This window comes from Orcinus orca, chromosome 1 (genome assembly GCF_937001465.1).
Source record: "Orcinus orca chromosome 1, mOrcOrc1.1, whole genome shotgun sequence".
Taxonomy (NCBI): Eukaryota; Metazoa; Chordata; class Mammalia; order Artiodactyla; family Delphinidae; genus Orcinus; species Orcinus orca.
In genome coordinates this window covers 52,231,384-52,258,323 of record NC_064559.1, presented here as the reverse complement: position 1 = coordinate 52,258,323, position 26,940 = coordinate 52,231,384, and the positions used below count along the sequence as shown (strand labels likewise).

The 26,940-nt window shown below is 35.4% G+C and overlaps 1 protein-coding gene across 7 annotated transcripts in view; it reads left to right on the top strand.

Moving 5' to 3' along the window:
• RALGPS2 (Ral GEF with PH domain and SH3 binding motif 2) overlaps positions 1-26,940 on the top strand; it is a 314,686-nt gene that overhangs the window by 217,331 nt on the left and 70,415 nt on the right. For all 7 annotated transcript variants that reach the window (XR_007472994.1, XM_033428158.2, XM_049700970.1 and 4 more), the window contains 3 exons: positions 10,318-10,407; positions 13,779-13,871; positions 20,643-20,769. Coding sequence is in view for 6 of the 7 variants with exons in the window: in XM_033428158.2 (XP_033284049.1) it covers positions 10,318-10,407; positions 13,779-13,871; positions 20,643-20,769 (310 nt within the window). In the remaining variant the exon portion in view is untranslated. The remainder of the gene's footprint in view (positions 1-10,317; positions 10,408-13,778; positions 13,872-20,642; positions 20,770-26,940) is intronic.

Here is a 26,940-nt window from a genome sequence, read left to right as displayed (position 1 = left end):
TCATAATTCCCATATATATAGATTTACCAGAAATATTTGTACCCCTAAACAGCATGTTGTATATCTTGCTTGTTTTTCATCTTTGAAAAATATATCATCAGACTATATGTAGTCTTCTCTGGTTGCCTTTTTTCACTTGTGTGTTTCTCTGCCATATCCACGGTCATGTATGTAGCTCTCGTTCATTGTACTTTCAGTGCTATCTTCTAGCGTTTCATTGCATGAATGTATCAGAAAGAATTTATTATTCTTTTGAGGATGGACATGAGATGTGTCTCTTAATTTTTTTCTGTTATGAAGTATGTTGCTCTGAATATTCTAAGAGTCTTTTTGGTACCCATGTGCAGTAGTTTCTTAGGCAGCGGCTTTCAAACTTTTTGACTGTGACCCACAATAAGATAAAATATTTTACATTTCAACCCAATACAGAAATTAAAGTTTTCTGAAATAATATTTACTGGTATTAGATGATATGTACTTTGATCTTTTTCTGCAAAAAAAAGCAGTTGAAAAACATTGCTGCTTAGACTTACTAAACTGATACAATAAAGTGGGTGAAAAACACTATGATTTGTTTGAAAAAGTATGTGCCTAGATGTAAAATTTGTGTCATAAAGAGTATATCCATGTTTAACTACACAAGACAGTGTCTAATTTTTTTTTCAAAATGATGGTACCAAATTTGCATTGAGCTTTCATTACTGCATATCCTTGTCAACATTTGGTATCATCAAACTTTGCAATCTGGTATAAAATGACTTCAGCTTTCATTCTCATTCAATTAAATATTTATTAAGCACCTACTATGTCCTGGGCATTGGTCTTGATGTTTGGGATATATTAGTGAATAAGAAAAACAGAGACCACTCTCTTCGTGTACCTTTTCATTCTAGTTCTTCCTAATTTTAATTTCACATATTTCTTTTTTCATTTTCAGAAGTTCTATCATTTTCAAATCTCTCCAGTCATTTGTATTATTCTCTTATTTCCTACTTTAAACCACTTATTGTAAAATAAAACATGGATACCAAAAAACACACAAAACAAATATATGGTTTAATGAAGTTTTACTAACTACTCTACAGACTCCTCCAAGTGCCTCATCTCAGTCCACACCCTTTCTTCTTCCAGCAATACCCACTGTCTTGACTTTTATAGTTCCCACTGTCTGGTGTTTTGTAGTTTTATCACATAAATGTGATCGCTAGTTTAGCCTTGCCAGTTTTTTTAATTTGTTAAATGTTTACCACTATTTTTTTTGAATTTTATTTTATTTATTTTTTTATATAGCAGGTTCTTATTAGTCATCAATTTTATACACATCAGTGTATAAACTTCAATCCCAATCGCCCAATTCAGCACACCACCATCCCCACCCCCCCATGGCTTTCCCTGGTTGGTGTCCATACATTTGTTCTCTACATCTGTGTCTCAACTTCTGCCCTGCAAACCGGTTCATCTGTATCAGTTTTCTACGTTCCACATACATGCGTTAATATACGATATTTGTTTTTCTCTTTCTGACTTACTTCACTCTGTATGAAAGTCTCTAGGTCCATCCACGTCTCAACAAATGACTCAATTTCGTTCCTTTTTATGGCTGAGTAATAATCCATTGTATATATGTACCACAACTTCTTTATCCATTCGTCTGGCGATGGGCGTTTGGGTTGCTTCCCTGACGTGGCTATTGTAAAGAGTACTGCAGTGAACATTGGGGTGCATGTGTCTTTTTGAATTATGGTTCTCTCTGGATATATGCTCAGTAGTAGAATTGCTGGATCATATGATAATTCTATTTTTAGTTTTTTAAGGAAACTTCATACTGTTCTCCATAGTGGCTGTATCAACTTACATTCCCACCAACAGTGCAAGAGGGTTCCCTTTTCTCCACACCCTCTCCAGCATTTGTTGTTTGTAAATTTTCTGATGATGCCCATTCTAACTGGTGTGAGGTGATACCTCATTGTAGTTTTGATTTGCATTTCTGTAATAATTAGTGATGTTGAGCAGCTTTTCATGTGCTTCTTGGCCATCTGTATGTCTTCTTTGGAGAAATGTCTATTTAGGTCTTCTGCCCATTTTTGAATTGGGTTGTTTGTTTCTTTGATATTGAGCTGCATGAGCTGTTTATGTATTTTGGAGATTAATCCTTTGTCCATTGCTTCATTTGCAAATATTTCTCCCATTCTGAGGGTTGCCTTTTCATCTTGTTTATGGTTTCCTTTGCTGTGAAAAAGCTTTGAAGTTTCATTAGATACCATTTGTTTATTTTTGTTTTTATTTCCATTACTCTAAGAGGTGGATCAAAAAGATCTCACTGTGATTTATGTCAAAGAATGTTCTTCCTATGTTTTCCTGTAAGAGTTTTATAGTGTCTGGTCTTACATTTAGGTCTTGAACCCATTTTGAGTTTATTTTTGTGTATGGTGTTAGGGAGTGTTCTAATTTCATTCTTTTACATGTAGCTGTCCAGTTTTCCCAGCACCACTTATTGAAGAGACTGTCTTTTCTCCATATCCTTGCCTCCTTTGTCATGGATTATTTGACCATAGGTGTGTGGGTTTATCTCTGGGCTTTCTATCTTGTTCCATTGATCTGTGTTTCTGTTTTTGTGCCAGTACCATATTGTCTTGATTACTGTAGCTTTGTAGTATAGTCTGAAGTCAGGGAGTCTGATTCCTCCAGCTCCGTTTTTTTACCTCAAGACTGCATTGGCTATTCGGGGTCTTTTGTGTCTCCATAGAAATTTTAAGATTTTTTTCTTCTAGTTCTGTAAAAAATGCCATTGGTAATTTGATAGGGATTGTATAGAATCTGTAGATTGCTTTGGGTAGTATAGTCATTTTCGCAATATGGATTCTTCCAATCCAAGAACATGGTGTATCTCTCCATCTGTTGGTATCGTCTTTAATTTCTTTCATCAGTGTCTTATAGTTTTCTGCATACAGGTCTTTTGTCTCCCTAGGTAGGTTTATTCCTGGATGTTTTATTCTTTTTGTTGCAGTGGTAAATGGAAGTGTTCCCTTAATTTCTCTTTCAGATTTTTCATCATTAGTGTAGAGGAATGCAAGAGGTTTCTGTGCATTAATTTTGTATCCTGCAACTTTACCAAATTCATTGATTAGCTCTAGTAGTTTTCTGGTGGCATTTATAGGATTCTCTATGTATAGTATCACGTCATCTGCAAACAGTGACAGCCTTTCTTCTTCTTTTCCAATTTGTATTCCTTTTATTTCTTTTCCTTCTCTGATTGCCATGGCTAGGACTTCCAAAACTATGCTGAATAATAGTGGTGAGAATGGACATCCTTGTCTTGTTCCTGATCATAGAGGAAATGCTTTCAGTTTTTCACCATTGAGAATGATGTTTGCTGTGGGTTTGTCATACATGGCCTTTATTTTGTTGAGGTAGGTTCCCTCTCTGCCCACCTTCTGGAGCATTTTTATCATAAATTGGTGTTGAATTTTGTGCATCTGTTAAGGTGATCATATGGTTTTTATTTCTTCAATTTGTTAATATGGTGTATCACATGGATTGATTTGTGTATATTGAAGAATCCTTGCATCCCTGGGATAAATCCCACTTGATCATGGTGTATGATCCTTTTAATGTGTTGTTGGATTCTGTTTGCTAGTATTTTGTTGAGGATTTTTGCATCTATATTCATCAGTGATATTGGTCTGTAATTTTCTCTTTTTGTAGTATCTTTCTCTGGTTTTGGTATCAGGGTGATGGTGGCCTCATAGAATGAGTTTGGGAGTGTTTCTTCCTCCACAGTTTTTTGGAAGAGTTTGAGAAGGATGGGTGTTAGCTCTTCTCTAAATGTTTGATAGAATTCACCTGTGAAGCCATCTGGTCTGGGACTTTTGTTTGTTGGAAGATTTTTAATTCCAGTTTCAATTTCAGTGCTTGTGATTGGTCTGTCCATATTTTCTATTCTTCCTGGTTCAGTCTTGGAAGGTTATACCTTTCTAAGATTTTGTCCATTTCTTCCAGGTTGTCCATTTTGTTGGCATAGAGTTGCTTGTAGTAGTCTTTTAGGATGCTTTGTATTTCTGCGGTGTCTGTTGTAACTTTTCCTTTTTCATTTCTAATTTTATTGATTTGAGTCCTCTCCCTCTTTTTCTTCATGAGTCTGGCTAATGGTTTATCAGTTTTGTTTATCTTCTCAAAGAACCAGCTTTTAGTGTTATTGATCTTTGCTCTTGTTTTCTTTGTTTCTATTTCATTTGTTTCTGCTCTGATCTTTATGATTTCTTTCCTTCTGCTAACTTTGGGTTTTGTTTGTTCTTCTTTCCCTAGTTCCTTTAGGTGTAAGGTTAGATTGTTTATTTGAGATTTTTCTTGTTTCTTGAGGTAGGCTTGTATAGCTATAAACTTCCCTCTTAGAACTGCTTTTGCTGCATCGCATAGGTTTTGGATCATTGTGTTTTCATTGTCATTTGTCTCTAGGTATTTTTTGATTTCCTCTTTGATTTCTTCAGTGATCTCTTGGTTATTTAGTAATGTATTTTTTAGCCTCCATGTGTTTCTGTTTTTTACGTTTTTTTCCCTGTAGTTCATTTCTAATCTCATAGCGTTGTGGCCAGAAAAGATGCTTGATATGATTTCAATTTTCTGAAATTTACTGAGGCTTGATTTGTGAACCAAGATGTGATCTATCCTGGAGAATGTTCCGTGCGCACTTGAGAAGAAAGTGTAATCTGCTGTTTTTGGATGGAATGTCCTATAAATATAAATTAAATCTATCTGGTCTGTTGTGTCATTTAAAGCTTCTGAAAATGAAGCTTTAAAATGAAATTTATTTTCATTTTGGATGATCTGTCCATTGGTGTAAGTGAGCTGTTAAAGTCCCCCACTATTATTCTGTTACTGTCAATTTCCTCTTTTATAGCTGTTAGCAGTTGCCTTATGTATTGAGGTGCTCCTATGTTGGGTGCATGTATATTTATAATTGTTATATCTTCTTCTTGGATTGATCCCTTGATCATTGTGTAGTGTCCTTCCTTGTCTCTTGTAACATTCTTTATTTTAAAGTCTAGTTTATGTGATATGAGTATAGCTACTCCAGCTTTCTTTTGATTTCCATTTGCATGGAATATCTTTTTCCATCCCCTCACTTTCAGTCTGTATGTGTCCCTAGGTCTGACGTGGGTCTCTTGTAGACAGCATATATATGGGTCTTGTTTTTGTATCCATTCGGCAAGCCTGTGTCTTTTGGTTGGAGTGTTTAATCCATTCACGTTTAAGGTAATTATCGATGTATATGTTCCTTTGGCCATTTTCTTAACTGTTTTGTGTTTGTTTTTGTAGATCCTTTTCTTCTCTTGTGTTTCCCACTTAGGGAACTTCCTTTAGCATTTGTTGTAGAGCTGGTTTGTTGGTGCTGAATTCTCTTAGCTTTTGCTTGTCTGTAAAGCTTTTGATTTCTCCTTTGAATCTGAATGAGATGCTTGCCAGGTAGAGTAATTTTGGTTGTAGGTTCTTCCCTTTCATCAGTTTAAGTATATCATGACACTCCCTTCTGGCTTGTAAAGTTTCTGCTGAGAAATCAGCTGTTAACCTTATGGGTGTTCCCTTGTATGTTATTTGTCGTTTTTCCATTGCTGCTTTCAATAATTTTTCTTTGTCTTTAATTTTTGCCAATTTGATTACTATGTGTCTCTGCATGTTTCTCCTTGGGTTTATCCTGTATGGGACTCGCTGCGCTTCCTGGACTTGGGTGGCTATTTCCTTTCCCATGTTAGGGAAGTTTTCGACTATAAACTCTTCAGATATTTTCTCTGGTCCTTTCTCTCTCTCTTCTCCTTCTGGGACCCCTATAATGCGAATGTCGTTGTGTTTAATGTTGTCCCAGAGGTCTCTTAGGCTGTCTTCATTTCTTTTCATTCTTTTTTTCTTTATTCTGTTCCACAGCAGTGAATTCCACCATTCTGTCTTCTAGGTCACTTATCTGTTCTTCTGCCTCAGTTATTCTGCTATTGATTCCTTCTAGTGTAGTTTTCATTTCAGTTATTGTATTGTTCATCTCTGTTTGTTCTTTAATTCTTCTAGGTCTTTGTTAAACATTTCTTGCATCTTCTTGATCTTTGTCTCCATTCATTTTCCGAGGTCCTGGATCATTTTCACTATCATTATTCTGAATTCTTTTTCTGGAAGGTTGCCTATGTCCACTTGGTTTAGTTGTTTTTCTGGGGTTTTATCTTGTTCCTTCATCTGGTGCATAGCTCTCTGCCTTTTCATCTTGTCTATCTTTTTGTGAATGTGGTTTTTGTTCCACAGGCTGCAGGATTGTATTTCTTGCTTCTGCTGTCTGCCCTCTGGTGGATGAGGCTATCTAAGAGGCTTGTGTAAGTTTCCTGATAGGAGGGACTGGTGGTGTGTAGAGCCTGGTGTTGCTCTGGTGGGCAGAGCTCAGTAAAACTTTAATCGCTTGTCTGCTGCTGGGTGGGACTGTGTTCCCTCCCTGTTGGTTGTTTGGCCTGAGGCAACCCAACATTGGAGCCTACCTGGCCTCTTTAGTGGGGCTAATGATAGACTATGGGGGGGCTCGCGCCAAGGAGTACTTCCCAGAACTTCTGCCGCCAGTGTCCTTGTCCCCATGGTGAGCCAGAGCCACCACCACCACCCCCCCGCCTCTGCAGGAGACCCTCCAACACTAGCCGGTAGGTGTGGTTCAGTCTCCCCTAGGGTCACTGCTCCTTCCCCTGGCTCCCGATGCGCACACTACTTTGTGTGTGCCCTCCAAGAGTGGAGTCTCTGTTTCCCCCAGTCCTGTCGAAGTCCTGCAATCAGATCCCACTAAGCTTCAAAGTCTGATTCTCTAGGAATTCATCCTCCCGTTGCCAGACCCCAGGTTGGGAAGCCTGACGTGGGGCTCAGAACCTTCACTCCAGTGGGTGGACTTCTGTGGTATAATTGTTCTCCCATTTGTGAGTCACCCACCCAGCGATTAAGGGATTTGATTTTAATCGTGTTTGTGCCCCTCCTACCATCTCATTGCACCTTCTCCTGTGTCTTTGCATATGGGATATCTTTTTTGGTGAGTTCAGTGTCTTCCTGTCAATGATTGTCCAGCAGCTAGTTGTGATTCTGGTGTTCTCACAAGAGGGAGTGAGAGCACATCCTTCTACTCCGCCACCTTGGTTCCTCTCTCCACCACTTTTTAATTTACAGTTTCTCCCTTTATCCTTTTCCTTACTATTTACCTGTGGAGGAACCTCTAGAGTCTCCCACAGTCTAGACTGCATTCAGTACAGTTTAATATGTTCTGTGTTTTCTAGAAATTAGCTGGGTTTCAAAGGTTCAGTTGGGTTCAGTGCCTTTGGCAAGAGTCTGGGTTGTGTTGGGTTTTTTCATCAGGTCTGTTTCTTGATGTTAGCAGTTGTCTAGATCCATTATTTGAGGTTGTTAAAAGGTGAATTCTCATTTCATTCTTTTTTATTTATTAGTGGGAATGCTTTTATAAAGAGACATTTTTCCCTCATCTCGTATTTGCATACCCAGGGGTCCATTTCCTATGGCAAGGAAGGATAAATATTGGATTTTTTTCTCTTTATTTAGCAGTTCTGAAGATAATGAATTGGTGTTGTCATTTAACGAAGACCAAGTAGTTTATTTTAATTTTATTTTGAACTCATAAATGTAAACAAAGATGATGTGTTTCAACCCATTGCAATTATTACCCTTATTGAAACTCACATTGTCCCGTCTTTGGCCAATGGAAGTCTCTTCAGGTTGGCAGACCCTAGTAATCTTGTTAACAGTTTCTTTGCTATTTGTGTGAAAAGATGTTGCATGTTCATTTTGTCCATCACCTGCCCTCTGCCTGGAATCAACATTTCTTTAATAAACCGTGGTTTCTTATAGTGGGAAATGGACCTGGGTGCTAAAAATGCTCATTGCTACTAGGGTGACCATAATTTCTAGGCCATTTCAGCAGATATAGCTAGGATATCTATATATCATACACACACAAATATTTAAAGATAAAATATCTCATGAGTTCTTATTAATACTTCTAATTCAAATTCAGGACCAGAGTTTTACTTCACCTTTTCCATATTATATCTGCATATCCTTTCTTCCATACCCACAATCTGGTTTTCAGGGAACACAGGGCATGATACAGTATCCTATGTGACTCATTTGCTTTAGCCTACATAACAAATAACAGTCTCAGAATAACAATACTAATACCAATAATATTCCTATAAAGAGGTAACTATATGTTTTGCAAATGTTGTATTTTTTATAATTGTATATATTGTCTGGGCATATAGGCATTATATAACGTACTCTCCTTCTTTTAACCCTCATTACTCTTATTTCTGTGAATAAGTGCATATTTAATGCTCACTACCATCCTCATGTTGATGTTTCTCTAGTCATTTGACTGTCTGAAGCTCGTTCTCCAGGAAATTACTTGGGAAGGGTTCATCGGAACAGTAATTCTTGAGTTTTTTACATGTTGACAAGTTTGCCTGTCCTTTGTATGAAATTTTCTTTCTTGATAATATTTGATATAGTACTCCATTTTTTTTTTAACTCCATTTTTTTTTCTGGCAGAGTGTTGCTATTGAAAAGTCTGATGATAATTAAATTTTCTTTTCCCTAAAAATCACTTTCTCTTTTTGTCTCGGCCTAAAGATTTTTTTCCTCTAAGTCCAGTAATTTCATTAATCTATGCCTCAGTGTTGATCATTCTGGGGCAGTGTTCTCAGGTGTGGTTGGCTTTAGCTGGGACTTTCAACTGGGGAGCACCTACACTTAGCCTTTCTGGCATGGTGCTCTCAGGGTAGTTGGACTTCTTACATGGTAGTTTAGGAGTCCCAGAGAATGTTCCAGCAATCAAGGCAGGGGCTGCATGTTCTTTTATGACCTTTTCCTGGAAGCCAGCATCAGTTTTGTTAATTTTCTGTTTCTTGAAGCAGTCATGAGCTTGTCTAGGTTCAACGAGAGGTGACATACACCCCAACTTTCAATGTGAGGAGTGACAAAGAATTTGTGGCCATGTTTTTAATTTTATTTTTACTTTTATTTTTTTTAATTAAAAATTTTTTTATTGAAGTATAGCTGATTTACAATGTTGTGTTAGTTTCAGGTGTACAGCAAAGTGAATCTGTTACACAAATACATATATCCGCTCTTTTTTAGATTCTTTTTTTTAAATTACTGTAGTATTTGACATAAAATTTAATTAAATCAATGATTATGCAGTTTAGATTGAATCGTAATTAATATTTGCTAAGGTTGTTAAAATATCTAAAGTATAACTTTAGATATACTGTAGAAGTAAACTTTATTAGAATCAGGGATAATTATTGCCATTAGTAGCTCAAGTATAGTAACAAATATAAAGATGGCTTGGTAAAATATATACATTTTACATTTACACATTTGTTTAGAGGTGAAAGTTGCAAGTAAAATCTAAAATATTTCTCACTAAGAAAAGGTGACAAAATATCAGGCAGTGGCTTTATCCTTTGCACTAAGATTTCTAACTGCATCCTGTATTTAGGTTTGTATAATTTTGAACCAACTGATAGTGCTTTGATTTTGCTTTCATAGTACATGAATATGTTACATACATATTACTTTATATCATATGATAAGCCCACTATTTTCACCAGAGTAGAGCATTTTAGTAATGTTACAGATCTAGTCAGCATTCTGATGAATGATTTTTAATGTTTTTTAAAAGAAATCTTGAAAATGGTTTCATTGAATTAGAAAACATTACATAATTTAAAAAATACAATCTTAATTTTAGAGTGACTTAGATATATTTTTCTTTATGATATTTTATTTCATTTTATTCATACCAGTAAAACTGTACTTGAGATTCTTTACACTTATGATTCTACTCAATGTAAATAAAATGGCAGCATGGGATTACACAGCCACAGTAAAACATACTATAGCATGTTTTACAATGTCTGATCTTAGAGCTTGTCTATTTCTGCCAAAGTGTTTCAAAATACAGCAGAAAACACTTTTATAGTGCTCATGTTGCATCACTCTGGTTTTATTGCATTCTCTTTTCCTTCAAAATTTGTATTAGCTTTTATAAATTAAAAATTGTAGTGATGTTTTTATGTGTGTGTACACACTTATATACATTTCTGTATCTGTCTGTGTATATATGAAGTGTATGCAACATTTGAAGATTGTTTATGTCCTGGTGGTGAATCAAGGGAAAGAGAAAGTATTTTTTTTTAACAGCTATCTGTTTCTCAAATAGCTCTTGTCATTAATTTGATCCTAGTAAGTAAAGAATCTTGCTATTCAACTATTTTTAATTTCTATTTGCAGGTAAGCTTTTGGGTTGTTAGAGAGATTCTTCATGCTCAAACATTAAAAATTAGAGCAGAAGTTTTGAGCCACTATATTAAAACTGCTAAGGTAAGACAAACTTGTGTTTCTATTTTTGAGTTTAATCATTTAGCAACTCTTGTAAGTAAATGTTTGCCTGTGACACTATGTTCACTTTTTATCGACCCTAGAAAATATGGCCTACTGACTAATATAAGTCTGTTTTTTAAATTGAATGCCTGTTTCCTTTGCCTTTTCTTTTATTCCTCCTGTCTTCCTCCCCTTTCTTTTATACTTTTCCTCCCTCTCTCAGAGAAGCTGAATTACATAATATTTGACTGGGCAGAGGTCAGATTATGATGAAGTTTAATATTTATAAAATACTGGTCTATTCTGCAGGCGATTGAAAAAGCCTTATAGGATTAAGTAGGAAAATACGTATCAATTATTTGCCTTTGAAATAGATCACTCTGCCAACCATATGGAGAATGATAAGACTTTATTTTTTTTTAAATAGTATAAATGAGGATGTTAACCAAATACCTTAATTGAGCAACGTAGATAATAGATGCAGCAAGAGAAATAAAACATGGATTTCAAGGATAGTCAAAATTTAGAGAGGAGGATGGAATAGAACATTCAAGATTTTATTAAAATTTGTAACAACTCCAAATTTATGTTAACTAAAAAGAGGTATAATTGTAACCATATCCGTCATTACTCTTATAATAAATGCATAACTTATCTCACCTGTGAACAAAGATGGAATAAAATGAGGATATCATTTTTACAATTGTAAATTATTGTAAAAATGTAATTATTGTAAGTCATAACTCTTCCATATTTCCCCCTTGAGCACCTTGGAACAATTGTATTCTAACATTCTATGGCACTAGGTGGCAGAGCTAGCCTTCTGAAAATTTGATATTTTGCAGAAGTGTCATAAAATTTTTAAAAACATTCTTTGTGATATGTTAGATAAATATTGGGTTTTAGCTAATAGAAGTCCATGACTTTTCTCCATAGATCCTGAATTTGCATTATTGTTTTCTGGTATTTTTGTTAGTTTTTTTTTTTATGTACTTGTTGTATGTTCCACTCAGAACCACCAAATTTTGTCCATCAAACCTGCCATTATCCTCATCAAATAATCATTTAATTCCAGTTCAGACTCTTAGGCTTTGAGTTATTTTTGACGGTGTTTACTTTCATCTCAAGCCCTAAATTCATAATTTTTTTGTCTCATTTCTGTCTCTTAAATCCCTGTAGTTAGACTCGCCTTCTGTATTCAGTTTTTATAAAACTGGCAGGTCTTTCTCTTCTTTTAGTAGGTTGTTTCAGTTACGGTTCTGTAGAGACAGAAAAAAAAAATACACACACACATATATATATGTATATAATGTATAAAAAGATTTAAGGAATTATCTCGTGTGATTAGGTGGGGGGAAAAGCAAATCTGAAATCTGTAGGGCAGACAGCCTAGAAACTTGGGCAGGAGTTTCTAGATTTTTGCTGTTATAAGTACCACTGCTTATAAAGCATTCATGTGTGAGTCTCTTGGTGCTCAACTGCAGGTTAAAGCCCTAGAAATATAGAGAGAAAAGACAAATTTATCTTCAAAGAAATGACAGTTACACCACTAACTTTCATTGAATCTGGTGAAAAATAACATTTTTTGTGTGTTGGCTGTTTAGGTTTTCTCTCCTGAAATGTCTGTTCAAGATCTTTGAACAATTTTCTATTATAGTATTGGTCTTTGATTTTTATAGCAGTTTTAAAAATATAATTCCAGATACTAAAGTTCTTTGCTATATTCTTTGCATACATCTTCCTATTTGTGACTTGTCTTATAACTCTTTTCATGTTATCTTTTGATATAGATGATCTTAATTTTAATAGTCAAATGTATTAATCTGTAACTTTCATTTTCTGATTTAAGAATATCTCACTTAAATATCTTACTCTCACCTCTGAGAATATCAAAGATTTTCTCTTATATTATTCTTTAAAAGTTCTACAGCTTTGATTTTGATATTTAATTCATCTGAAATTTTAGATATAATATGTAGGAATTATGGATTCCAGTTCATATTTTTCCATATGAATAATCCTGTTGGCACCATTTTTTAAATCTTTTTAAAAAGTTCTCTTTCTTTTGTCTGGAAGCATTGTTATGTCATCCTTTTTCTTGAAAAATGCTATTCCAGACTTACAGTTGTTTTTGTTTTTAATTTACTCTACTTGGGATTTCTTGAACTTACTAGCCCTGGGAATTAGTGTCTTTTGGTAATTTGAGAAAATAATCCACCATTATCTCTCATATTGTTTCTACCCCATTGTTTTTTATCATGTCCGTCTGAAGCTCCATTAAGATAAATGTTGGCCTTTTTTGCTCTTCCTTTGATGTCTCTTTACCTTTTATTTCACATTTTTTAAAAGACCCTTTGGCTTTTATGTTGCTTTCTAGATAATGCCTTCATTTTTAATCTTCATTTTATTTGAGGCTAATACCTGATGTTCTCCATTTGTGAATTATTGTTTCCTTGTATTTATCCTTTTCCTTTTCCTTTTTTTCTCTTACTTGAGTTCATATTTCTTGAAATTTTATGGGGGTTCTTTGAGACCTGAGTTAAGGTGGTATTAGTTAGGGTTCTTCAGAGGAATAGAACCCTTCACTTTGCCTTGGTTTTCATATTCAGAACAGGCCATTTTTGCCTTGGAGTCGCTTCATGGTGAGGACAGTTTTTAAATGATAAGACCATTGAGATGTAAGCGTCTGATAGTTTGAAGAAACCTGGGCAATTAGCAATAATTTGACAAAAATAGTAGATCTCTCGGTAAACGGTTGGAACCTAGCATTAGATGGGAGCCTTCTGCACGGAGGCTGTAAAAAGCAAGGTCTGGTATTGGGAAGCAGGTGGATATCCCAACATGAACAAGGAACAAAGGATTTGAAGATTCAGCCAGGAGGAAGCAGGAAATTGAGGAGGGCTATGGAAAGCAGGTTTGAACCCTAGCCCTGGAATAATGGGGATCCTGAGTAGGACACCAGATCAGGATCCTGGGCATGGACCCTTCCTTTAAACTCAGATCATAAGGCAGAGGCTAGTAATATTTCAGTATAAGGAAGGAAACTGCTTACAAGAAATGAGGATGCATGGTCATACCAGGTAACCTTGATACTGAGCCATAATTTTGGTTTTCTTAATGTATTACACAACTAGAGGTAGATTTGTTCCCAGAGCTTGGGGGCAGTGCCAAGTTAGAATGTGGAAGTTCTATTGTGGGCCGAAATCAGCTTACTGTAAATATAGTGGATACCCCAAAGACAGATCTCAACAATGAGGGTAATAAGTACTAGAACACTACCAGTTGCCTAGATTATACTTGTTGTTAAAGTTGTCTTGTATTCATGCTGTTTATTTTTCATCTCTCCTCCCTGCTTTTCTTAAATCTTCCAGAAACTGTACGAGCTGAATAACCTCCACGCACTTATGGCAGTGGTTTCTGGCTTACAGAGTGCCCCAATTTTCAGGTTGACTAAAACATGGGCGGTGAGTAATTTTCCTTAGTTAATGAAAGGTTAGACTTCCTGTTGGAAGTAAAGATGTGTTAGTGCCTTTTATAGTTCTTAGTAAGGTTAATATTATGATAATAGATAAGGATTTTTGAAGTACTTTGTACTGTTCTTTGAAACCTACATACTTTTTTCTCTCTCCTTAAATAAGTATTTCACTAGGCTTGTTAGGTATTTTTTGGGTAAATTAACAACTTGGTGCTTCGTTTCTGCTCTTTAGGAACTCATTTTTCTAGAACCTCTTTAAACATCTTTGACAACATAGCATTTCAAGCTTATTGATGGGAAAGTGTAAATGCAAAAAAAAATGGTGTTAATCATGTAAAGATTATGCTTTTGGAAAATTTGAGGAAGATACAAATTGTAATTTTCAAAAAAAATTTTACTGATTCAGATTTCCATTATTTTTTAGTCAATAAACTCTCAGGTTGTTTCCTTAGGAACAATGGGAAATCTGATAGTTAACATGAAAGTAGGCAGTGTTTCTGCACATTGTGGTATTATGCTAATCATATTTGGTTCTATTACTTTAACAAGGTCAGGGTGTGAATTTTTACTTGTGCAAATTTGTGTACTTTTACAGTTGATTAACCGGATACTGGCCTCAAGGTTTCTAGATATTTTTCATTTAGATTTTATATAACTGAAATTTTAGATTCAGTTAAATCTGTTCATATTTAATACTGTTCTTTAATGTAAAAGAGGAATGATTTAGTTTACTACATTTTGTACAAAGGGTTAGTGTGTTCTTACTGTCCTGTAATAAAGACTTGACTGACTTTAAAACACTTTTTTACTTGATAAAATATAACTTTGTTTTTAATTAGCCTAGTGCTGTTTTCACTTTTCATAGTATCTGAAGAGACAGATGTTTCTCATGAAAATCAGGGTAGATTTCTATACTGGAAAAACATTAGCTTGGAAGAGTTTATGGTCCTCTTTATATTTTATTTGTATTTTAGAAACACCTGAGTGAACGGTTTTCCTACTCTAAAAATTATTTTTAATGATGGCCTTATTTGTTAAAATTTGAACTTAATGAGGGAATGGAAATGATTATAAATATACAGTTATGAATTCCATCTTTGAAGTTTTAGGGAAAAGAATTATACTCTGGTTTATATTGTGGTTTAGAAATGAGATACATTTCCCTCAAGTTAATTTTTATTTTCCTTGAAGTTATTTTCGTTGTCTCCCTCATGTATTGCATGGAGAATAATTTTGTTTAAATTTAGTAACAGCTCTATTATTAATCTGAATAAAATTTTTGGTATTTATATTAAACTTTAAAATATTCCACTTTGTGCCAGGCACTGTCTAATTGCTTGACATGCATAGTGAATGATACAGACAAAGTCCATTCTTGTACAGCTAACATTCTTCTGGGGAAAGATAAGCTGTAAATAAATGAATGATATATCATAAATAGTGATAAACGCTCTGTAGAAAAGTAAAGCAGAGTAAGTGAGATATAAAATACTTCCGTGCTTTCCTTTCTATGATGTGTGGTAAGAGGCTCTGATAAGTGAGATTTGGGTAGAGACCTAGAGTAACTGAGAGAAACATTCATGTGCGTATCTGAGAGAAGAGAATTCCAAACAAGTAGCCAGTGCAAAGGGCCTGACAATGTTCACAGAATAGCAGGGTGGTCAGTGTTGGCAGAGTGAAACAAGCTAAGGAGTAGTTGATGACAGGAGCTGAATTCAGAGAGATGGCATCGAATAAGAGAATGCAGATGCAATTTACTGATATTCAGGGAGGTATAGAGAAGGAGTGTTGGGGGGGCTTCTATCTTATACATATCAATTTTGAGTTGGCTGATAAAATATTCACGTGGAACTATAAGATCAGAGTTAGGTATACAAGTTTAATAGAACAGTTAGAGCTAGAGATACATTTTTGTGATCATCAGCGTAAAGATAGTATTTAAAACATGAGATTGTAATCAACAAAGGAAATATCACGGGTAGAAGTTTTCCACAGTCAGGTAAAGAAGGTGTTTCAAGAAAGAGTGCTCACCTGTGTCAAATGAGAACTTTGAGATGACCATTGAATCTGGCAGTTGGAAAGGATTGGAACGTTGGTAGAGGTGGCTTCAGTACGGTAGTGGGGTGAAAGACTGATTGGATTTGAGAGAATGGTGGAGAAAAAAATGGGACAGTAAGTACAGAGAATGCATTTGAGGAATTTTGCTGTAAAGGACTGGGGTGAGGTCCTGTAGAGAAATCTGGCAGTAGCTGGAGGGAAATAGGATATTAAAGGTTCGTGGCGTTTTGTTTTCATTTTGAAGATGAGATCCATGACAATATATTTGTATGTTGGTGCAATGATCTAATATAATAGAATGAGGAAATAGTAAGAGAAGAAAGAGTCACTCCAGTGATACCTACTAGATTAGGCACGAGGGAATGAGGTCCAGTACTCTAGTGGGGCAGGAACAGTTTATCCATTTTAACAGGAGAGAAGGGGATGCATTTGGTTACAGACACAGGTATGTTGGTAGATTTGGTGGTGGGATTCTGCAGAAGTTCTTCTGATGCTTTATTTCATAAGACATAAGAAGCAAGGTCATTAGTTGAGAGTGGGGGAGGTCTTGGTTTGCAGAAGGAGGAAAGGATGAAAGTCATCTAGGAGAGTGTGAGAGTGAATTAACTAGAGAAATACTGTAGGTTTGGTAGGTCTTATGAAGGTCCATTTGAGATTTTTGGTCGTGAACTTACAGTGAAACCAGTCAGGAAAGTTATGTACTCTCCAGCCAGGTTCAGGTGTTCAGCATTAACCTGGAGAAGTGCAGATAATTGTATTTAAGCAGAGATGGAATTTTTTTAGGCTTGTTTGTACCACAGAGGGGTCAAGGATAGTATAAGAGATGAAGTAGTCAAAAGTAAAAGTTGTTTTAGTGATAGATGAGGAGTTTAACCCAAGTAAAAGGAAAGAGATAATGAACAATGAAAAGGTAGTATGGTAACTGGTGGAAATCCTGTTGCCCTCAAATATTTATTGGGTTCAGGACGTCCTAGGGAGTGGAGGCTGAGTGGTGGAAGATGAGATGATTCAAAGAGGAGTGAAGAAACTTAGAAACCAGGGTATTGGGAGTATCGTCTGTATAAAGACTGCAATCATCAGGATATAAGAATAATATTGGTTCATAGACTCTTCTTCTCCAACTACTAAAATCTTAATGATGGGGAAATAACTTGTAGCTCTATTAACGACAGTAATATAAGTGTTGTAATCTAGTGTTCTTTTGTCCAGTACTATAGCCACTAGCCACATGTGGCTATTAAATTTAAATCCTTAGGATTAAATAAAATTTAAAGTTCAGTTCCTTAGTCTTTCTAGCATGTTACAAATGCTCAGTAGTCACATGTGGCTAGTGGCCATTGTATGGACAGCACAGACGTAGAACATTTCCATCATCACACAAAATTTGATTGGACAGCACTGATCTAGTGCTTGAACTTAATTAGAAGCTGGAAGATTTTGGGGAGGATAGTGTGACAATAAGCTGGAAGGAATTGTGAAGAGAAAGGAGGAAGAACGGCACCTAACTGAACTCCAGACTGATGTTACAACGTTTGTAAGAAAAGAAAGAGAATGCTTCAAGAAAAGGTCAAAGATGGGACTTTTGCAGAGAACGGACCCTGAGTCCTAGAGGGTACAGTTGGAAAGGATTGGGAGGGGTAGGGTATCAGGTCACGTTAGAAGATAATAAAGATCATATGAATGAAGAATTGAGAGTGTTTGGGGTTTTCTTTAAAACTGACAAAGGGAATGTACCAGAAAAAATCCAAGTGGGGGAAATATTAGCAACATTCGCTTTAACATCAAGGAAAAGGATGCCCATTTTCACCGTTTCTATTCAACATAGAGATCTTAGCCAGCACAGTCAGAAAAAAATGATTAGAAATAATAGGATTTATCCTCAAAAAATTAGAATTACATAGAGTTACCATTTATCCATCAATTCCACTTCTGGATGTATACCCAAAAGAATTGAAAGTGGGGATTCAAACATATTTTTACACCAGTATTCAAAGCAGTATGATTAACAATAACCAAAAGGTATGAACAATCCAGATATCCACCAACAGGTAAATGGATGTACAAAATGTGGTGTAAACATAGCATGAAATATTATTCAGCCTTAAAAAGGAATGAAATTCTGACACATGCTGCACCATGGATAAATCTTGATGATATTATGCTAAATGAAATGAGCTAGACACAATAGGACAAATACTGAATGATTCCATATATATGAGGTCCCAAGAGTAGTCACATTGGTTGAGACAGAAAGTAGAAGGTGGTTACCAGGGCCTGGGAGGAGCAAGCAATGAGGAGTTTCTGTTTAATGGGTGTGGAGTTCCAGTTTGGTTGCAGTGATTGGCCGATGCTGCTACTAAACTATATACTTCAAAATGTTTAAAGTGGTAAATATTATGTATATTTTACCACAGCCTTTTAAAATAGTCTTCTGAAAACAATAGTCTTCTGAAAACAAGTCTCTGCTATGCCACTGGAGATTGAATCCTTTCAGTCTAGTTATTGATTTGTTATGAAAATTCCAAAATATAAGTTATTTTTATACATGTTAGACTGTGTGGTTCTTTAGTTTTGTGTTTCAGATGTGTCAAGATCAGTTATGAGTCCCAAGTAATTTGTTTCTCCTGGTACTGTACCAGAGTTTTAGAATGACTGACTTTGGAAGAAAAGAATAAGTTTCTTTTTATCCCTGCTATGTCGTGTCAGTATATTTTGCACATTTAAATGCTTTGTTATGTGGGAGAGAAAAGGATGTTTGGATTTACAGGTCACTCAAGCAGAGAGTTGCACATAATCTTGAAAATGCCGATCAAGTGTGTTGAAGCTGGGCCACAAAAAGTTGTGAAACCAGTGTTTCAGACCCTGGAAAATCTATCTAAAGCATTCAGGCAAAGAACTCCTTGAACTCTTGTGTTTTAAAGAGAGAGGGATATTGGTCAGACATTTTCTTGATAAAGATTATCCAACGGTAATCTGTCTCTTGGAGCCTGTGAAAAATAGATTCCAACATCAATTCCAACTGTACTACTTGTAATACTAGAAAGAGCAGGTGTTAGAGTTTTCTGTCTCCAGGACCAGACTGAAAAACAGGACCCTGAAAAACAGGACCTAGTCTTTGTGAGTGGATGACTGATGAGTGTTGATATGTTCTGCTTCTCCTTTGAATCTCAGTCACCTCATCTTTAAATCAATCCTCTGACTTTTCTGTTAACCTCATAGGAGAATTAGAATTTTATTGGTGGAAGTGTTTTGCCTACTATAAAATAACGTAAATATTTTATGATGCAAAGTGAAATCTGATTACATCATAATGAAATAGTAACTTCACATATTTAAAGAGAAAAAAATTTTTTCAGAGTCTTTGGAATACTTAAAAATACATATTTTCTGAATCTTTTAGTTAATACTTTTTGGGTGACTGACCCTGCTTGTTCTTTTATTCCCCTTGATAGCTCCATTTTTTCTCAAAGGGCACCCACTACAAATCTACTCCTCAAGCCTCCTAAAACAGCTGCTGTTGATTGATCAACTGTGTGCAATATAGCACTGATCAAAGGGATCAAAGAAAAAAATGTCAAAAATCCAAACATGTAAATCATAGTTGTTTTTCTTTTTTTAATTAATTTATTTAATTTATTTATTTTTGGCTGCATTGGGTCTTCATTGCTGTGCATGGGCTTTCTCTAGTTGCGGAGAGCGAGGGCTACTCTTCATTGCGGTATGCAGGCTACTCTTCATTGTGGTGCGTGGGCTTCTTATCGTGGTGGCTTCTCTTGTTGCAAAGCACGGGCTCTAGAGCAAGGCTCAGTAGTTGTGGCACATGGGCTCAGTAGTTGTGGCACACAGGCTCAGTAGTTGTGGCTCACGGGCTTAGTTGCTCCGCGGCATGTGGGATCTTCCCAGACCAGGGCCCGAACTCATGTCCCCTGCATTGGCAGGCGGATTCTTAACCACCGTGCCACCAGGGAAACCCTAAATCATAGTTTTATAGTTACTGGTAGGACTAGCCATGATTAGATTTATCAAGGAAAATTATTCCTTAAATTATGAAATGCAGTATTTATTTCTTAATGATTATGTAAGATTTATCTTTGAAGAGGCAGGGGACAATGCATGAAAATATTTGGGCATTTGAGCTGAATATGAATACATAATTATTATTATTTTATTTTTTATTTTTTTGCGGTACGCGGGCCTCTCACTGTTGCGGCCTCTCCTGTTGCGGAGCACAGGCTCCGGACGCACAGGCTCAGCGGCCATGGCTCACGGGCCTAGCTGCTCTGCGGCATGTGGGATCTTCCCAGACCGGGGCACGAACCCATGTCCCCTGCATTGGCAGGCGGACTCTCAACCACTGCGCCACCAGGGAAGCCCCATAATTATTTTAAATTAGGAAAATGATTAATAAAAATTATTTAGCCATTTAAAATAGTAAAGATAAGAAATAATGTATAATTTACTACTTAGTAAGTTAATTATTTTATGTACATACAAAGTATATTGTATTTTAAAAATAATGAATTTGGGTTTATTATATTAATAGACATGTTTGATTTTGTTTTATTTATATACTACCAAAATATAATTAAAGAAGATATAACTTTGAAATTAAAATTCAAATTTATAGTAACTATAACTTCAAGTCTTTGCTATAATAAAATTGGATTCGGAAATAACTTAGGCTTTTCTGTTTGTTTTTTAGTTATTAAGTCGAAAAGACAAAACTACCTTTGAAAAATTAGAATATGTAATGAGTAAAGAAGATAACTACAAAAGACTCAGAGACTATATAAGTAGCTTAAAGATGACACCTTGCATTCCCTATTTAGGTGAGTTACATCATGTGTGTTCATTATGCCTGGTTGTTGCTCTGCCTTAATCAGTAGTTTATATAAAATTCAATATATTTTAAAAGTTCGTGTGTCCTTTAAAGAAATTAAAGGATTGTTAAGTTGAAAAAATAGACTAGAGGAATGTGTTAACTTATTACCTGGAGTGTATTTTCATGTCTTCTTAGAGATGGACCATATGGTAAAGCAATATGTTTTACCTATTTTAGTAATGCTTTTAAAGAATGAACCAATAGTTTGCAGTGAAGTTTAATGCTGTCAAAATGTTTAACATTAACTAAAGAAATTGATCAAAAGATTTAATGAATTTATTTTCAACATTGTGAGTTCTCGCTTTATGTAGTTGGCAGATATTTTACAGTGAATTATGAAAAGCAGTCTCAATGAATATTGGTGTTACTGTTTTCCTGGAAGAAATTAGCTGTTTAGCTGTGGAAATTTAGCTCAGTGCTGAGACAGACAAATCTGTATTTGACATATTATTTGCCTAAGAATGTATCTCTTTACTGTATAGTTTACAGTGTTGATGAATTCCAAGAAGTATTGAACCTAAACATTATAAGCTTATGTTCAACAAAATATGAATAGTAGTGCCTTATTAGGTATTTGAATAAAAAAGACTGAAACTATACCGTTTTAAATGTATATGTAAATTTAAATACAGAAAATACTTTATATTATATACACCTATTATATGCATTAAAATAAATTGGTCTGATCCCATGTAGAGAGTAATCAAATGATAACATTTGCTTTGTCCCAGTATCCCCTTTGCTCCCCTATCTCCACTTTGTCTTTTATGTAACTACTCATACTGGATTTCACCATAACTATTTTTGAAAATAATGGAAAAACCTGTTACTAGTTTAGGAGACTCTACAGTGTAAACTTTGAAGTCTTTACAATACCAGTGACCGGAACACAAAGTAGGGACAAAGACAGTTGATGACACTGTCATTCAGCTGCTCTACGGCATCAGCCTTAGTTTGTCAGAGAAGACTTGAACTTATTAGACCATTGTGGGACATTCTAGAATTCCAGTGATAATGGGGAATGTTGTACACCCTGAATTGAAGGCAGAATACTCCTATGCATTGTATAGATAGTGGCCACTACATACCATTTGTCTGTTTCTTTGATAAATAGTTCAGGGCCATAATAAGCATGACTCAATCAGAGAGGCTGTAAGCTGGATATTAGGAAAGACATTCTGCATGTGCTTCACTTTTTACCACTTGTCACCTTGGCTGTGCCCATTCTTGAAAGATGTAATTTGGGGAGAGGAAGAATAGAGGATTTTAAAAAGTCATCAATATCTTCATACTCCATAAAAACATAAACTTTTTATAGCATAAAGAACATTAGACTGAGAATTGGGAACCGTAAATTCCAAAATGGCTCTACCATACTAACTTTTCAAGTCATTGAATTGTCTTCTTTAAGCCTTGTTTTCTTTACCTAGAAATAGCACACATAGGACCAGAATCATGTTCTTCTTAAGGCTGGCTGGGACCACAGTGGTCTCTTGTATCTAATTCACTTATATTACAATTGAGAAAACTGAAGTCCAGAAAGGTAAAAGAGCTGGCTCATAATCCTAAAACCTAGTTAATGACAAATCTGAAGTTCTGATCTAGCTTCTTTCCAATTATACCTGCTAAACTCTCATTCTAAAATTTACTGATTCTATGATTGCATTTTTTTCTCATTGAAATGTTTTTCTCAAATTTCATAATTTGTATTTTTTAGAAAAAGATTATTTCCTATTGAAAATGAGAAAATAACAGTATAAATCTTTGTGCTCTGATGTCTAGTTCAGAGGTCTTTGTTTTATATTTATTCACAGTAGAGACTTCAGTACAAGATTTGATGTTGTCTGTGCATGTGCACATAAGCGTACTCTCATGCACGTACAGGGGCGGGGTGGGAAATCGTTGAAATAGTGGAATCTGGAAAGGTTTTCCATTAAAGAATATACCTGTTTTCTCCCAGCACTGGTACCTAAAACAGAGTAATTGTTCCTGTGGGTTAAAGCAAATGAGGCAAATATTGAGGTGCAGAAGTTGGTTTGGAGAAAATAATAGAACCATGATCTTTCCTGTGTCTTCAGTTTGGTCTCCATTGACTCCTCAATTCAGTTCTTTTTCAGTTTATATATTCTCATGACCCAGAATCTCCCTTCTCACTATTACCTGTAATTTTGTGGGAGGTTGATGCTAGTTATTTCTGCTTATTGAAATTCTCCACTTGTAGCACCAGTCTCTCTTGATTTGCCTTCTGCGTTTCTGGCTTTTGTTTTATCGATTTCTCTTTCTCTGCCTTTCTCTTAAATCTGTTCTTATAAAGGTCTCAGTCCACTTCTTTTCTTCCTCTATATGCTCACTTGGAGTAGTCTCATGCAGTTTTTTTCTGTATATTGCCTGATGACTCCCAAATCTTAGACTAGACCTGTATATCTAATTGTCTTTGTAATTCCTGCAGCCTGGTAACATTTTAGGTACTCAAATACTCAAATACTGATTGAACGAGATATGTATTGGTAACTCTTAATTTAGCATGTTCAGAAGTAAATTCATCGTTTTTCCCCTTCTTCCATACCTGATCCCCATCTTATTTCCTGGCTTAGTCTACTAGTGATCACAGTGTTGCATTATCTGCACTGCTCCACCACCCTAGAAACCTGGGGGTTTTGTTTGTGTTTTTTTTTTTTTACTGGATTTCTCCTCCTCCACTTCTTATATTCTCTGTTGACGCAAGATGCATGTTTCTGAGGGTTATTCAAGAATTAGAAGCCAAAAGGGGGGGGGTGGGAAATGGCAAAAACTTAAAATAGAGAACATACACTTTAGCATCTACATAATTTTATACATTGGATTCTTCATATAATTATTCATCCCTATACCAATTTGTGAAGAAGCATCTGAGAATGTAAGATGATTGTGGAACATTTGGCACAAACATTTGGTAGACTTGGGAAGGGAAAGTGAAACATTGAAACGTTTGTCAGACAAGTTATTGTGACTCAGTTTAGTTCATTTCCAGCATGAAAATCGTCTTTTTAATGTAGTGACAGTTTCATTTTATCGCAAACTTTGAGATTAAATGTATTCATTCCATCTATCAAAACATACATGCTTTTCCTAAGAAAATGTGAAGCATTTTCAACTTCATACAACTTTTTGACTGCTTGATTTATTTATGTCATAGACAGCTGGTTAATTTTCTCATTCCTAATCTTCAATACCGAAGTGTATTGAAGAATGAAGATTTTACAATAGTTTATATCCTGTTAATATTTACATTGTTCATATTTTGTTCTAATTTAAAATGAATTAGGATTGTGATTTTTAAATTTAACTTTTCTTTATTTCAGAATTTTTTACCAGTCATATTAAACTAGGCCCAGTGCAGGTAGATGCCAAAAATGTCAACATTTACAAGATGCTGTACATTTGATAGGAGATAACCTGTCCCGAAGACATTTGAAAGATAATGCTCATTATTCATATTGGTAGCTTCTATTTAACTATCTCTCTTCAAATATACAGAATTTGCATAATGCTACCCTTCATCCATTATGTCTGCAAAGGTTCTTTTGGAACAAATGTATCAATCAAAAGAATCTATCTACAGTGCACAGAGAAAAGGTGAAGGCTAATTATCTATTTCTTAACATGAGAGACATGATCCAAACTGTTGGTGTTTTTGCCCCTAAAAATTATGATCAGAACCAACCATTTTTTGTGAAGCTTAAAAAAGAATATGGAGGTTTGTATGCTGACAAAACTCTTATTTTGATACTGCCAGATTTATTTATAATTCAATGTGGATTAAATTATAAGAAGTAGAAAATGTTTTCTTGGCTTTCAACTCATCATCCCTTGAAAAATTGTCTCTTCTGTTGGTTTGCATTCAAGGTAAAAATTAGTCAGCCTGGACAATATAGTGAAAAATTCTTAGACTAAGGATACAGTTTTTCTGGAGAGAAATAGTTTGGCAAATCTCAAGGAAAAAATTGTTTTATATGAGAATTATTGCTTTAAATCTGAAAATCATTAACAGCACTCATTTGTTCTTGTCATTGGAGAACAATCTTAAGGAGCTTATTGCAGAATTTGGCATGGGAAGTTTTGCTTTGCTGGAGAGAGAGAAAAAGAACATTGTGCAAAAATAATTTAGTTGTATGAAACATGATAAATATTCTTTCATGTGCATTTTCTAACCTCATTTCTACTTTATTTATGTAATTTTGGGAAGATGCAGTAGCTCAACCAGCTTAGGTGGTTTTCTGAGAAGGAAAGCATATGTTTTTAGAACTATGGAAATAAGTTGTTGCAGTTCTATACATTGCTTTCTATTAAGTAGAAGCAGAATGTTACAGAGAAGTCTTTTTAAACTCTCCTGCCCTTCTGTAGGACACGAGTACACTGTTTTGATGTGTCTACGTATGACTCCATCTCTTGTAGAGAAAGTCCCCTGCCCCAACTTAAAGATTTTCATAATAGGCCTTTTTTTTTTTTTTTTTTTTAAGAAGAGAAAAGCTGTCCTTATATCCATCTGTAATATGGGATATAGTGCCCCTCTCATCCCCTGTCCTCTGACAAGCACCATTTTGTTTTCATTAATCTCTTTCCCTCGGCAGTGTACAAGCCCTGAATTTGTCTTGGTCCAGGGCTCTATGTTTAGCATATAGAATAAAAGCAGGCACTTACTTACTTACTGGTTGACTTAATTAATTATATGATCCCTTTCTGGCTCTTCCCATTGTTCCAGCAACTTCTTTTGTTTTAAATACAATACATTTATTTGTGTGCACTTTTGTATACAACTCCCTGCCCACCCCCAGTTTTCTTTTTGGTGCATCAGCTGGCCATCCAGTGTTTGCTTAGCACTATTCTTGGTGATAGATGTAGAACAGGGATCAAAATGGACTTTGTTCCTTCCTTTGTGGAACTTAACATCTCTTTAATGCCAAAGGCTCAAGTTGATGTCATTACCTTGTGAATAATCTCTCCTATATCCTATGTCATGAAAGAGGTACATAGCATTACCAGGCCTTGATAGCGGTGTCCTCATCACAGCTAATGAGATGTTTAAAGCATGCCTAAACTTACAAGGACTTTCAGATTTTATCTGATCCTCTTTTATGTTTCACTAGTTTTTAACCTATGTTGATCTCTGAGTAGAATATAGTTCTTTAGTTTTACGTTAGTTTGAGAAATTTTTGCTAATCTATGTATAAATATTTTCAAAAATAGTAGCTTTTTATTCGCATTTCTATTCAGATAATTTCAACGAAGTCCAAAGCTTTCTGCAGCTCTCTGGGAATTAATGAGATTGTTTTCCTGCCCCATTGGTAGAATTTTACTTGGTTAAAACGTATAGAAGTCTCTGACACTGATCTCAAAAATGCCTAATGGTCAAAAAATGTCATTGGCTTTTCATATTTTAAGAGTTTTATTCCATTTTCCTTTCTTTTGTTTAATTTGTATATAATACACACCACGGATTACTTTACCTTATTCTTCTCGTTAAGATTACATATTGAATTCTAAAACAGCAATAAAGCATGTTCAGTCATTTTCTTTGGAATCTTGAGAATGAGCTCTGACCAAATGGCAGCTAGCCCTAGCTTTTTCTTTAGCCAGAATTACATTCCCATTTTCCATTACCTCATTTATATCCCCTTTTACCCTCATTCTTTTTTATATATTTAAAATTCTTCTAACATTCTTTAATAGTATATTTTCTGAAGTTTACTTTAGACCACTCAAAGACTTGTGATATGAAAGGGCTGGGGGGGCTTCCCTGGTGGCGCAGTTGTTGAGAGTCCGCCTGCCGATGCAGGGGACACGGGTTCGTGCCCCGGTCCGGGAAGATCCCACATGCCGTGGAGCCGCTGGGCCCGTGTGCCATGGCCGCTGAGCCTGCGCGTCCGGAGCCTGTGCTCCGCAACGGGAGAGGCCACAACAGTGAGAGGCCCGCGTATAGCAAAAAAAAAAAAAAAAAAAAAAGGGCTGGGGATGGGGTTACATTGATTTCTTTCCCATTTTCATAGTTTTTCTCTTAGTGGCCTTGTATCTCTAAAAAATATCATGTGTAGAAGCTATACAGATCTGCATTTTAATCATAAACAGAATCAGGTTCCCC